The sequence below is a fragment of the Egretta garzetta genome, unplaced genomic scaffold (genome assembly GCF_000687185.1).
Source record: "Egretta garzetta isolate BGI_Z169 unplaced genomic scaffold, ASM68718v1 scaffold50, whole genome shotgun sequence".
Lineage (NCBI taxonomy): Eukaryota > Metazoa > Chordata > Aves > Pelecaniformes > Ardeidae > Egretta > Egretta garzetta.
In genome coordinates this window covers 499,874-513,596 of record NW_009258613.1, presented here as the reverse complement: position 1 = coordinate 513,596, position 13,723 = coordinate 499,874, and the positions used below count along the sequence as shown (strand labels likewise).

Below are 13,723 nucleotides of genomic sequence, written 5' to 3'. Positions count from 1 at the left end.
TTGTATACCCTTAAAGGGGCAACACTTAGTTACCATATATAATGATATTTGAAAATATTAGTACTTTACCCTGAAGTTTAAACACAGACATATTCATGATGCGTGTAATTTCAAGAGGGTATCAAAAGTGATATGGTTAGAAAAATATACATACTTTTGTTTCTGGAAAAGAACAGGTCATTTGAAATATCTGTCAAATAAAATTCTAAAAAAGCCTCTCCACAGATTTTTTTTTTTTTTTTCCACAGTCAACATAAAATGTATGTTTCTGTACAGCTTATGCAATCTGTCATTTTCAAAAGATACAGTCAAAGTTTCTCCAGTACAGAAAAACGTGATCTGCTACTGCCCTCTAACCTGCTGGCTGCTCCGACGGGGGATTGTTTAGGCAAGCCAGAGCAGGAGAGCCATACAGCGACACACAAAGCGATCGTAAGACAGGGAAGGAAAAATGAAAATACACAAGAGCAAAGGAAAGCGCGTTGATAAAGGTAACTTCAAGAGGAATAGGCACCAACAGTAAAAGACATGAACTCTTTAATAGCATGCAGTCATTTCTACAGGAAAAAACCCCAAACATACTCCAAGTATTAAAAGGACACTTCCGTGGTACTTGTCATGAATTTTAAGAAGTAATATTACAAGATTACTGTCCACTGGAAATAGCCCGGACTGAATTTGTTTCAGTGGATATGGTTTGCTGCTGTGCTTCAGTTCGTGGCAGCGTTAAACTCCAACTGCACACACACCAAGTAAACCAAACCAGAACCCCTACATTTTTAAAAGGAAGAGAGAGAGGAGGAAAAGTTGAAAACCCTGTGCTTTCAGCACCTGAGTGCAATGCGGTAACTATGGTTTGATTATGACTTGTTTAAATTAATTCTGGTGTAAAGAATGATTTTGGAAGAGCAAAATGACACTTGCAACAGTGATGGAAGTTCAAGATCTGGTGACACTTGAAGACCTGAAATCCTTTACAGTGTCCTTTTAAGTGCCAGAAGACTAATACCTTAGCTGCAACTGAAAAAGAAGAGGCAAATCCTAATGAAAGAACCCAAATCAAGAATGTTCTTACATATTTCACAGTAATGAAGAAAGACTCTATGGGACTACTGAGCAGAAAAAAAGCATGAAGGATAATAGCAGCATGTGGTTTAGAGTTTTCACTTTTCAGTTTATTCATATTAGTGGTGCACTCAGCAATGGATAAAGCAAGGAATGAAATTCTGACAAACCGGGCAACTATCTATCACATGTCAACACTTAATTATGGCCCTTGTAAACAGCTAAATCCTTTTTGAATTTTAATTGCAAAGAAAAGAATATTTACATATAATATATATGTATATAACCACAAAACCAAAATTAAGTCAAATCCTTATCAAGGAAATCGCATTTTCAAGAGAAGAAAACATAATACAATATTAAGTAGTACACGTCCAACGATTTTCAAGGCATCGTGATTTTCGTGTTTTCTTCCTCCAGTCACTTGCCCCTGGATTTTAATAGACTAAATACTTCATTTCAGAGTAAATAAGTGGAAATATTATAGAGCAACTCCGGTAAAGAATAGCTCCACTGCTGAAAAATGCTCGAGGCGTGGTGATCCATGACTCTGACTTAAAGCAAAAATACACAGCGTATAATGCCACAGCAAAGAAGTGGCCAATCAATACCATTGGTTTAGGAGACAACCTGTATTAAAAATAAATAGATAAAACATGTAAATAAAGAAGAACCATAAAGCACTGACAAATTTTCATTTCACAAATAAGACATCTCCACTCAAGATTACACACGGTCTTCTGATCTAGGCAGCTCTGGTCCTGCTGTCTCAACTAAAAATATGAACCTGGTTGTCTGGGAGCTGCTACACACCCTGCACTCCTCGCTGCAGTACAGCCACCACACGCTGCTGCTTTCTCTTCACTTCCAGTGGCCTGTGCCTGCTTTCATCAACCCCCAGTGGATTATTCTCAACAGGCTCCATCAGTTTTAGCTCTCATTCCAAAAAGGGAGAAATATAAATGCACACATTCAGAGTCACATGATTTATTGTGCATTCTCCTGTTTCTGAGGGGTCATTCAGAACACTTTCATAGTTACCGATTTCCTTGTGCTCTTTTATGGAAGACCTCACCCTTTACTGTTCTCAACTTGACAAGCATGAAACGTCTCCACCAGCTCCTCTGCTACTCTGGACCCCTCTACCTCATTCAAACTCCCATGCCACCTACATTAACCTCTGCAGCTTTTAGTGGTGCTTTTTACAAAAAAACAAAAAAAAAAACTGCAAAAAAACCCAAAACAAAAAGAGTCAGCATTTAAACACATAGCTTCTAATAAAGCTGCAACCTTTAATACAATCCTAAAAATATAGGCTCATGTGGACACCAAGCTGGGCAGGAGTGTTGATCTGCTTGAAGGTAGGAAGGCTCTACAAAGGAATCTGGACAGGCTGGATCGATGGGCCTTGGCCAACTGTATGAGGTTCAACAAGGCCAAGTGCCGGGTCCTGCACTTGGGTCACAACAACCCCATGCAGCGCTACAGGGTGATCGTGCCCCTGTACTCGGTGCTGGTGAGGCCGCACCTCGAATCCTGTGTTAAGTTTTGGGCCCCTCACTCAAAGAAGGACATTGAGGCACTGGAGAGTGTTCAGAGGAGAGCAACAAAGCTGGTCAAGGGTCTGGAGCACAAGTCTGATGAGGAGCAGCTGAGGAACTGGGGTGGATTAGCCTGGAGAAAAGGAGGCTGAGGGGAGACCTGATCGCCCTCTACAACTACCTCAAAGGAGGGTGTAGCGAGGTGGGTGTCAGCCTCTTCTCCCAAGTAATAAGTGATAGGACAAGAGGAAGTGGTCTCAAGTTGCACCACAGGAGGTTTAGGTATAGGACAAGAGGAAACGGTCTCAAGTTGCACCACAGGAGGTTTAGGCTGGACATTATGAAAAGTTTTTTCACCGAAAGGGTTGTTAAGCATTGGAACGGGCTGCCCAGGGAAGTGTTGAGTCCCCATCCTGGAGGTATTTAAAAGATGGGTAGATGGTTTAGTGGTGGACTCAGCAGTGTTAGGTTGATGGTTGGCATCTATGATCTTAAGGGTCTTTTCCAGCCTAAATGATTCCGTGATTCTCCCTGTGCAGAGCCAACCAACTGGGAGCAAAGCAGACCCTCAAAGAGGCTCACAACACTCAACCCGGTTCTCTTTAACTGTTACCAGCAGGCTGCACTTACACAGACAGCAATCCAACAGGACCTGAGACACACTCTCCACCAAGTCTGAAGTAATGGAAACAGGCTTGCTTTAGCTGATGCAAGGAATCTACAAAATGAATTAAAATGACTCAACAAACATATTCAACACATATCAAAAACTTTTTCAGCATACACAACGGTGATATTAAGTGCAGGACTTTGGTCGTTGTTGTTCTGTTCAAATCAGCTGGATTTTGAGCTAGTTTTATTTAAGTAAAGCATAGTCTTATAGAATATCTACACATTCTTGGATAGTAACTGACACAAGAACAAGTGTTCTCTGTTTTTTCTCTTTGTAGGGTTTTTCTTTGGTTTTGTTTTTTTAATACTAACTCCAGACTTGCATGCACATTACTAAAACTCAGTTTATAACACTAGAACTAAACAACTGGGCAGAGAACACAAGCTAACTCATTAAAATCCTTTGATATATTTTCAATATATATCAATATACAGATATACACACACATGTATATAAATATATACACACAAACACATGGATGTATGCTCACACCCGTACACATACCCTCCCCAGGCATATTTATTTACCAAGTTGTAATTAGTCAGAAGTTATCTTTAAAATGTATTTACCATCTGTAGCAGCAAAGAGTTCATAAAGTGCCTGGGCAAGAACATTCACTACAAAAGAATGAGATTTTTTTCTTGACCAGTAAAATGTTCTTTTTGCCTGAAAAGAGGAAAAAAAAAAAAAAGTATTTCTGTCAGTAAATACAGAAGAGCATTCAGAAGATTCCCAAAGAGGTGGTACAAGTCATACTCATGAAAATGTAGAGTGGATTTAGTGATACACTAGATCAATTCCATTAAGGAACTTTGGAAACTTGTTGAACCAGTTACCTAGGCTCCTTTTACACTAAATATAGGGAAGGAAAAAAAAAAAAAAGATAGTTCCAGGGTGTGTTTCATCTCATCCTACAGTGGGTGGCTGGGGTAGGCCAGAAACTTGAAGGATAAGACTCACTTAGTTCCCTCTGTTGACTGAGAATAAGTAGGAAATAACTGAAAGTCTGAGGGAACTAGCCGAGACGGAAGTATCTGCATTTGGTCAGGTAAACCCTGTATTGTCCTGACATTCACTGTCCCTCTAAGTGCTTCTCAATTTTCAAATACATGTTTTGAATAATTTACTCGCAGCCTGTAATTATTCTAGCTGTAATTTAGCCAAGACAATATGCCTAACCCGATGAAAAACAGCAAAGAAATAAGAAATCTTATTATCTACTCATCAGATGTCGGGGTATAAATCTCACTGAAAAAACAAACCCAGCGTCAACACTGATGGTGCTGATTCCTGGGAAAGAAGGATGTCTTCTAACCTACAACTCTGAGATTAATGCAGCAGTCAAGAGGCTAGCGGAGCATTGGGATGCGTCTTGAAAAACTTGGTACACATGCTCATTATTCTCTAAGTACCACTCACACAAGTGTAATGGTCCAAATCCACCCCATTTAAGATCAATCTACGTTATAAATACACTAACACGGGAATATCAGGTTACAGCAGCAAAACATGCTGACTAGATGCAGCACACCAGTCTCCTTAAGCAAAACACAGCAGGTCAGCAAGCACAGTTTTGAATCTGCCTTTTGCCACACAGCCATACACAGCACTCACAAATCACAGCTCTGCTTAGCGGTGAATGCCTAACGTGTGACTAATCTACCCAAAGCTTTGAAAAGAGCTGTGCTTCACTAATAACTTGCACGTCCCCAAGTTGCATAAAACTTATAAATGTGTCATTAAATTACGACAAAAGCTGCCTAAACCAAGTCCAAAATAAAGCTTCACCTTAAGAACGTCAGAATCTTCATAAAGGTCTGGAATATCCTGGAGCAAACTTCTCCATATTTTAACATCATTTAAAATAACACTCATTCCTCCACCAGTTAGAGGGTGTCTTATATTATACGCATCTCCTAAAAGAAGAACACCTAGACAGAATAGAAAAATAAATGGGATACTGCATGACCATTATGTAATCTTAGAACTTAAACCCTCTTTTAAAAAAAAACAACAAAAAAACCAAAAAAATCCCCCAAAATTTACTAAGAATTCATTCCCACGAGAAAATAAGATGAATAACAACTAGAAATTAAAAAAAGAAAAAAGGGAAAAAAAGGATGTGTTGAAATTAACTGCATGTGTGCGTGTCAAAGAAGACAAACACAAATGCGCATTTTTCAAGGTAATTTCCTTTTTTAATCAAGTTTTCCATAAAAAGACCACACTTGTAGGAGCCTGAGCAACTGAGTGATTTAAACTTAAAAATAAAGCAGGCACTGATTTGAAGTCTGGTGTCAATATAAACATTCCAGTTAAACTATGCCCAAAGTACACATTTTCAAAATATTTTTTATAGAAGACTTATGAGACAATTGTACTGAACAACAAACATGTGTCTATGACAACAAAGCCTTAAGTCCCAGAAGAAGTTTATAATGCCTTTTCCCCTCCCTTTATTTCATGATACACACCTTTTTTGTTAACAGCTGAAGGAGGCAAGAAGCTGGCTGGCATAGTCCTTAAACGATCATTCTGAACTGCTATTAAGAATGGTTCCTTTAAGTGATCTGCAATAACCAAATTTCTTAATTACACTACTTAGATAGAGTCTAAAATAAATTGCACACAACCCATTTTAACCTCTTCTTAGAGGTATAATCCTTCTGAATTGCTAACCTTACAGATGTGAGCTAAACAAACTGCTATTTCATATGGACTCGAAGAAGGATGAATGGTTACTGAGTAACTGTGCATGTGGAAAAAGCCCACACAGTTCAACGGATTCAGTGAAATGTGCCTTTTTTGGCACATTTAATTGTGACAATTATGGATGGAAATCTTTCTAGGCTTACCAGGTAGTTGTGGATGAATGCTCTCAATCATGTATTCTTTTAAATTTTTTGGCATTTCCCCTCGAATATCAACAAGGACCCGAGTCTCAGTTGAAGAGATCTGATAGATTAGTACTGGACTAGTTTTAGCTAAAACAAGTTCAGCGTAATTAGCTTTAAACTGTGGTGCATCCTTGAAAAGAAAGGAAGGGGGAGAAAGATTGAGACTGATTAATGAAAGAATATTAAGCTTCAGATATACAAAATCATTTTCTGAAATACTTTGAAATAAAATCCCGTATTATATTAAATTTGTGTTATTTTTCTCTTTAAATGAAAAAAGAGTTTTCAAAAAGAAAGTGTTGCACTTCAGTGTAGTTACAATTCTTTTGGCAATACATTTTAATATTTACTAGAATGTATGTTAAGTTATACATTTCATTTGAACACCTCACTAGCATTTAACATATGCCATTGAAAACCTGTAATGTAATCCACGTAGTAGTTTTCCATAAGATCATTTTGCTTTCTTTTCAGAAAGAAGGTGGCAGGAGGGAAATACACACACTAGTCTGTATAGGACTACATGGAGATACCAGCTGAGGAAGAATCATAGGGTCCTATCTAACCAGGTCTTAAACAAGTTTCCAGAAGTAGAGAAAGAGGAGGCACGTGGGCAGTGGTAACTGCAGGGGTAGGAACCCAAGAGCTGCTCAAGTTCCTCCAATTCAGTCTTCCCAGCCCAGGGAAAGTTCTGTAGTTTTGGTTCCCTCTAACTTTGTTGGTTTTGCTGTTAATCCAGTGGTTATTGCAGCAGCCACGCAGGGCAAGACCCAGCCAGGATTCCTACCTGAATTCTCCAACCACCCAACTACCAACATAGACTCCCACTTTCTCTCTTAAAAGTTTATAGGTCCTGAAAGTATATATGTACCTGGTTACAAGGTACCCCACCTTCAGGGCAGAAGCACAGTTTGGGTAGTCTTCAGGAGTCTAAACCACAGGTGGTTTGACCCACAGCTGCTAGGATGATCTAGAACTCAAGATTTCCACTCCCTGAACAAGTGCCGTAAGTATTGGGAAAAAATGAGCGTCACCATCTTAGTCACCAATATCTTAATGCAAACCAGTCAAAGCACCTATACCCAGGGAAATAATTTTGCACATTGGGTTCCATCTTTACAGTGGTGCCTATCTCTAATCCAGAGATTAGTGTTATAAAAGATACAGCACTAATAGCACACAGCATACCTTATACGAGATGCTGAAACATTTTTTCTTTAAAAAAAAATACATTTTTCTATGAACTATTCTAGTGAGTCCAGTGGTCAGTTTAAACTAGCTATATTGAATCCTAATCTGGTTTCCAGTTTCTTTTAAACCCTCCCTTGTTCAATGGTTAAGATGGAATGGTTAAGATTAATGGTATGGTTAAGATTAACACTGTAGTCCACTCTTAAAACCAGAAATCTAACAACAATATCCACTTTAAGAAAAAACAAAGAAAAAAAACCACATCAAAACCAGCTCACAGTTACTTAAAAGTGTTTTAAGAGTTGAAAATTTGATCTGTAACTGAATCAAATATGTCAAGTCTGACATAGCAATTTCAGCTATCCTAGAGCTGGGACAAAGTATGTATCAATAATTTAAGAGTTAAAAACATACACCGAAATTTCCAAGCACTCCTCAAAGGGACCCAGAAACTGATGAAACAGCTGGGTAAATACCTAAAACCATAGTTCTAACTGATTCTGTTGGAAAAGATAATGAACAACAACATAATTGGTGAAATTCAGACCCGCATTAAGAAACGGTAGCATACTCGCTTATATAGTATTACACATAAAAGTTACCTTCAAAATGCAACCAACAAAATGGGATGAAACAGTAACTTTGTTGGAGACCAAGTTTTTTCTAAACTTGGAGAAAAGTCCGTCAGCTACAACAGTAAGTGGTGCATGAAGTTCCTGCAGCATAAATAAAGATAATAATAATAAAAAAATATATAACATTTTCCATTTTGCTTCAGAGCAGTGGGAAACAGCTCCCAAGCTCTCCTTTTCAATTGCGCATTTGATGTTCTACAAAACAATAAACGTGCAAGAGGATCACAGACCATATTTATAATATGTATTAAGAAATACAGTATTTTTTTCCTTCCTCATATTCATATTTATCTCTATTTCCTCTAAAAGTTGATCTAACAATACACTCCAGCTTTTTTAGACATGCAATTGGATAACATCATTATGGGGACTGCGCAGGGACTTAAAAAAAAAAAAGACAAGAAAGCAGAGCAATTACTTCCTCCAGCCTATAATGGTCTTCAGGAGAAAAAAGAAAACAAAGAAGAAATTTTAATTTAAAGAACCATGCATAAGCAACTAAACAAAAATAAACCAAAGCGTAACTAACTGAAATGCAGGAAGCATACCAACATCTTCTTTAAAAGACCAGGCAGAGAACTCTGAACAGTTCCTAGTATACTTAGGAACTATAAGAACAAATAGTGTATATAGAATAAATACAAAATAAAATGTAGGAAAAACTGATTAGGTTCAGCCTCAATGTATGCACAAATTCCTACTGTTTAACACACACATTGTTGTCTAGCATAAGCAAATTATTCTGATTATTAAAATATATTTTTAAGCATTTTGCTGTTACAGTAATATAACAACATTATCATGCTAGAAATCATTTAGAGGTAGATGCTTCCTTCTGCCTACAGCTTTCTCAGTGTCAGTATATTCAGTGATTCAACTGCAAACGACTATAGATTTATACTGAGCATTAGTCCTTGGCCTTCAATAATCTCACACATTTGGCATGAACTGAAAAAAACCCTTGTTTTCCTTTTAAGCCTTCAGGATCTAAATAACAAGGCAAAAAAAAGCACGCTGTTTCATTAATACTCCTGGAAAATATTTTACTATTGGATGGAAGCATCTGGTGAGCCAGTATGTGAATGGGTTCCCCTGCGAGCAGCTCTCTGCTGCCCAGGAAGGGACTCAGTCACTTTTGTCACACAACCCTCACATCTTTCGCTGTGTGAAAGGAAGTCGGACAAAACCAGATGAGGGTAGAGCCAAGTAAAATAAGACATTTATGGTGTCTGAGCTTATAGAAGTGAGCTCCTGAGTAGAGCGAACAAAACCTGTCTACAGATTCTTGTCTCAGACAATTGCAAGCTCTAATTACTCCTGCAATTAGAGCAAGGTCACCTGCCCATATGGGTTCCCTAGTGTCTAATGATCCGAACATTCATGCTACAATTTCTCCACAGTCAACATACTAAGACCTTTACTCTATTCAGTTATCTGGTTTTGATAAATGTTATAAGTTGATTTTTAGCATACTGGCTAATTTCAACCTCATTTAAGAGAATAAAAGTCTCAAAGGTAACGTGGCGGACAACGGGGATGGAGAAAACAGAAAAACACAGGCACACAACGTATGTCAGCCTCCCTTCTTTATGAAAGCAGGCTAAGGAATGTAAACAGGCTTTGGGTTTGGGGTTTCATTTTTTTCCCTAAGTAGTTTCCCAGCTGTACAAAGTCACAGGTAGGGAAACACAGTTAAGAAGAAACGTTTAGTGGAAATTTCTTAAGCTGAATTTCTACAGTCAAAGGAGATCTAAGCCAGCAAATGAAATGGCTCTTTCCAGCAACAGAACTTGACCATTCAGAGCAAAACATGAATTTGCTTATCCCCATTATACAGACAGGAAACTCAAAGCCTTAAGAACAACATCCAGGCTTTCAGGAAAGATGCAGCCTAAACCACTGGTCACCCTACTTCTGGTCAAATAAGTCACACTTAAAATTAAAACAACAACATCCATAAATGTGTAAAGCCTAAAAACAGATCTCAAAGCAAAATACGCACAATTCCATTCTACCACCCCCCCCAAAAACCCTTCGACATTGCTGAATGATAAAGCAAATTGGATTTGGGGAAAGAAAAAAAAAAGAAAACCAAACCACCTCACTCTCCCCCCCAAAACTCCTCCTCTCCAAACTCCCTATCTTTCAAATACCCACGTGTGATTCAATGACTACTAGAGTAGATTTCCTAATACAGTTTTATTCATTTTACATTACATGTAAGACAGACCAAGGAACAGGACTTCGAACTCCCCCTTCCTCCAGCTACCTGGAGAGGGGCCAAGGATGTTGTTTCCACTCAGCTCTCTTACAGCTTCCTACTTAAAGCACTGTGCCACCAAGTGGGCTGAAATGCCTTTTGCCTGAGGAGGGTCTAACACCAGCTTTCCTACATCTGGGGCATGTACTTTTAAAAGGCTCTTTTACATACAGTTTTATACCACCACTTCTGTTTCTAAGTGACCTAAAGATGAGAGATTTTGTTAGTAATGCTCAGAGCGGGATCTTGCAATTCAGGAACTTTCTCAATCTTGTATGGAAGGCAGCAGAGCGTAGACAGGAGATTCCCATGTTCCCCATCAGAGCACATCTGAACATACTGGCTACACAACTTTAGGCAGCAAAGCAATTTTAAAGCCAACAAAGGATATTTCAAGTTTGGCTTTTCTAGAGAATGGGCAGTATATCCAGAACCTCAGCACACAGATTCTACCTACATTGTTCTCTCCTAAACTTTTTATTGCAAGTTCATATAGTTTCATAGCATTTAGCCAACAGTTTAGCATTATTTGAGGCAAAGAACATTAATCAAATCAGTGATGCAATTAAAATAGTCTAGAACTCCGATGGAAGTGTACATGGAAGTGTAGACTGTTACACACAGGCAAAGGATAAATCCTAATATATTGGTTTTTCCACCAGTAACTCTCAAAAGATTTTAAGCTCCAGACATATGAATATTGAAATAAATAATGAACTGAATTCTCCAGAGACATTGAAAGGAGAAGCTGCACAAGAAGTTATAACAAGGATTCCCATACGCTGGGACTGTATCCACTAGAAAATCATCTCCCTTTATTAAAGCTTTTGCTTTCTTGATAATTGCATTATTTCTATACCAGTGCTCAGAAATAGAGGGGTTTAAAATTTTTTTATACATATATACCAACCCTCAATTTTCTCAATAGTTTAACTGTCTTACCTTAGTGTCTCCAGTTTCTTTGTCCTTGTACTGAACACCCACGACACAATCATCTTCCTCAAGCAATTGTAACACAGTCCCCTCAATGAATTTTGCACTGAAATAAAATAGAGGGGTTAGAACAGAATGGAAGAGGATTAATGATAACAACATTTCAAGGTCCTAGACACAGAAGGAAAAACAAGATTTTCACTCATCTTGTCTCTGCCAACACACTGTTTAAATTTTACAGACAAAGATGTGTTCTTGACCATCCTCAGAAGCCACATTGAATGTCAAAAAGTGCTTGCCATTAATTTCAGTTCAACACTACCATTTGGTTTGATACTTGAGAATATTCTAAAATGTAGTACTCATCTTAAACACCCGACCACTTAGCAGAATCCCCAGTTGTGCTTCAGGTGCTCCATGGCCATGTGAGAGATGTAGAGAGGAGTCTGACACCTAATAATGATTAGAAATCAGGCAGCTGACTGAGTCATCCCCACTAAGTGGTGGGAGACACTGACAGTGAGGGTGAGACCCAATTCTAAGTAGAATTCAGGAGCAAGATCTGAAGTAGTACTTCAGCACTTAACATGGACACTAGATACAAGTGAGATACCTAATTCTCAGAGTAGTCCAAAATAATCTAACCCACCTGTTCAGCACAGAGACACCTAGCTTTTCACCTCAGGAATACAAGAGATATATATATATATTAATTGGCTATTTATGCTTTTAAAGTTCTGCTAATGCTTATGTTTGGAGTTTGAACTGGGCATCCTCAACTTCCACCTCCCAATCAGGGCTATTTGCATTTCACAAATTAAATCTCTGTAAACTTAAATCCCTTCTTGGGTCTGAGTTGTTAGACCTGATCCCAGCAGTTCAGACTTTAGCAGCTCAAAATGGACACTCTCTCCCTCACAAATATTTTCATACCCAGATGGAATTCCACAACTTGGAAAAATGAGTTAAAAGTCCACATGAGAATACCACAGCTTGATATTTTAGGCTCTCAGAGGGAACATGAGCAATTGAATTAATGTCTTTTCTACATGTCAGCCAGCACAGAAACTTCAGAGCAGATCGTGACTGGCTTAATTTGCCAGGCAACAGGCAGGTTGCTGTATCAAAACATGAATGGTTATGCGTAAGCACACCAACAGAAACTTCAACAGCAACGGAGTGCAGCAACATGTCAAGTTAGTAGCAGGTGAATCAGAGTTCTGCAGATCCTATCCGCTTTAAATTTCTTTTATCGTTGTCATTGCAGTTATCTGAGTAAGCGCTCACTTCCTTTTCTGGTTCTCACCCACTATAAAAATAATTAACTAATGATGCCCTACCTCTTCCCTCTGCAAAATTAATTTTACTCACCTGAAATACATTCATATTGCCTGGTACTTATAAAGAGGATATATTAATCAGCAATGATTATGCCCTATATTTTCATAAGTTATGAGATGAAAAACAAAGCCTCATGGCACTATTAAGAGTTCTTGATCTCTCCCACACCTTAATGTAACATGCAGTTTTCTATGCTACAATTAAAATGGAAAGCAAACATACACAAAATTAACATTAAAGAGAGTGTGGGAAAAGGGGAAAAAATTTAATTCAAGTCACAAACATTAGCTTTTGTAAGATTCTGCTTCAAAGACTGTATGCAGTTACTGGAGTTTTCCCATATGTTAAACAGGTGCCCAAATTTCACTGAACCTGAAGACTCAACAACAGAGCTTTAGCTTTTATAGCTAGCAAATGCAGTTGTCATTAATTTTAACTGTAGCTTTAACTGTAACTTTAACTCTACAAAGCTGATATCTTTTAGTGCTACTTTTAATAATTCATATGATACAGCAGGTAGGATAGGAGAATGCAATTTTCCAGTTCAGAGTAAAGACATGTAAGGTAAGAAGATGATAAAGCCATGCTTCCCTTGTAAGCACTATTTAAGGGGGGGGAAAAAAAAAAAAAAAAAAAAAGAGGAAACAAAAAACCACCCCACAGAAACCAGTACCTACAATCTATTCTGTTTCAATGAAAGTTTCCTTCTCATCTCTTGTATAAAAGATAGCAATCAGTTAAAGAGGAAATGCCAAACAATAGTTTTTATTTCATTAGGAAGAGAAGGTGTCTTCAAGATTCTGTAAAACAGAGGTTAACTGCTACCTCCATTTAGTGCTCCTTTCTACTTATTTTACTTGACTTCTTGTTATCAGAAAAAGGAGAACAACATGCAAAAGTAAAAGAAGCTTGGTTTCTGGCATCACAGATAACACCAACGGAAGAAAGAAGTCTTATTTTACTTGACTTCTTGTTATCAGAAAAAGCAGAACAACATGCAAAAGTAAAAGAAGCGTTCCTGCTCATTACAGGAGGATTGGACTAGATGACCTTTAAAGTTCCCTTCCAACCCAAACCCTTCTATGATTCTAAGAAATTATACCAGATTTGCCACTCCTTTCTGACCAAAGAAGTTCTACATATTGCTCACTGAGAAGAAGTCGCTGCTTGTCCTGGTTTCGGCTGGG

The 13,723-nt window shown here is 38.1% G+C and overlaps 1 protein-coding gene across 1 annotated transcript in view; it reads right to left on the bottom strand.

The window, feature by feature from the left end:
* Positions 1-1,415: 1,415 nt before the first annotated feature.
* The window catches only part of SQLE (squalene epoxidase), a 16,703-nt gene continuing 4,395 nt past the window's right edge, over positions 1,416-13,723 (bottom strand). The window contains exons 4-11 of the mRNA XM_009647975.2: positions 11,205-11,301; positions 7,970-8,083; positions 6,135-6,306; positions 5,754-5,849; positions 5,068-5,210; positions 3,849-3,945; positions 3,237-3,324; positions 1,416-1,695 (exon numbers count right to left, since the gene is read on the bottom strand). Coding sequence (XP_009646270.1) covers positions 1,503-1,695; positions 3,237-3,324; positions 3,849-3,945; positions 5,068-5,210; positions 5,754-5,849; positions 6,135-6,306; positions 7,970-8,083; positions 11,205-11,301 — 1,000 coding nt within the window. The 3' untranslated portion in view covers positions 1,416-1,502. The remainder of the gene's footprint in view (positions 1,696-3,236; positions 3,325-3,848; positions 3,946-5,067; positions 5,211-5,753; positions 5,850-6,134; positions 6,307-7,969; positions 8,084-11,204; positions 11,302-13,723) is intronic.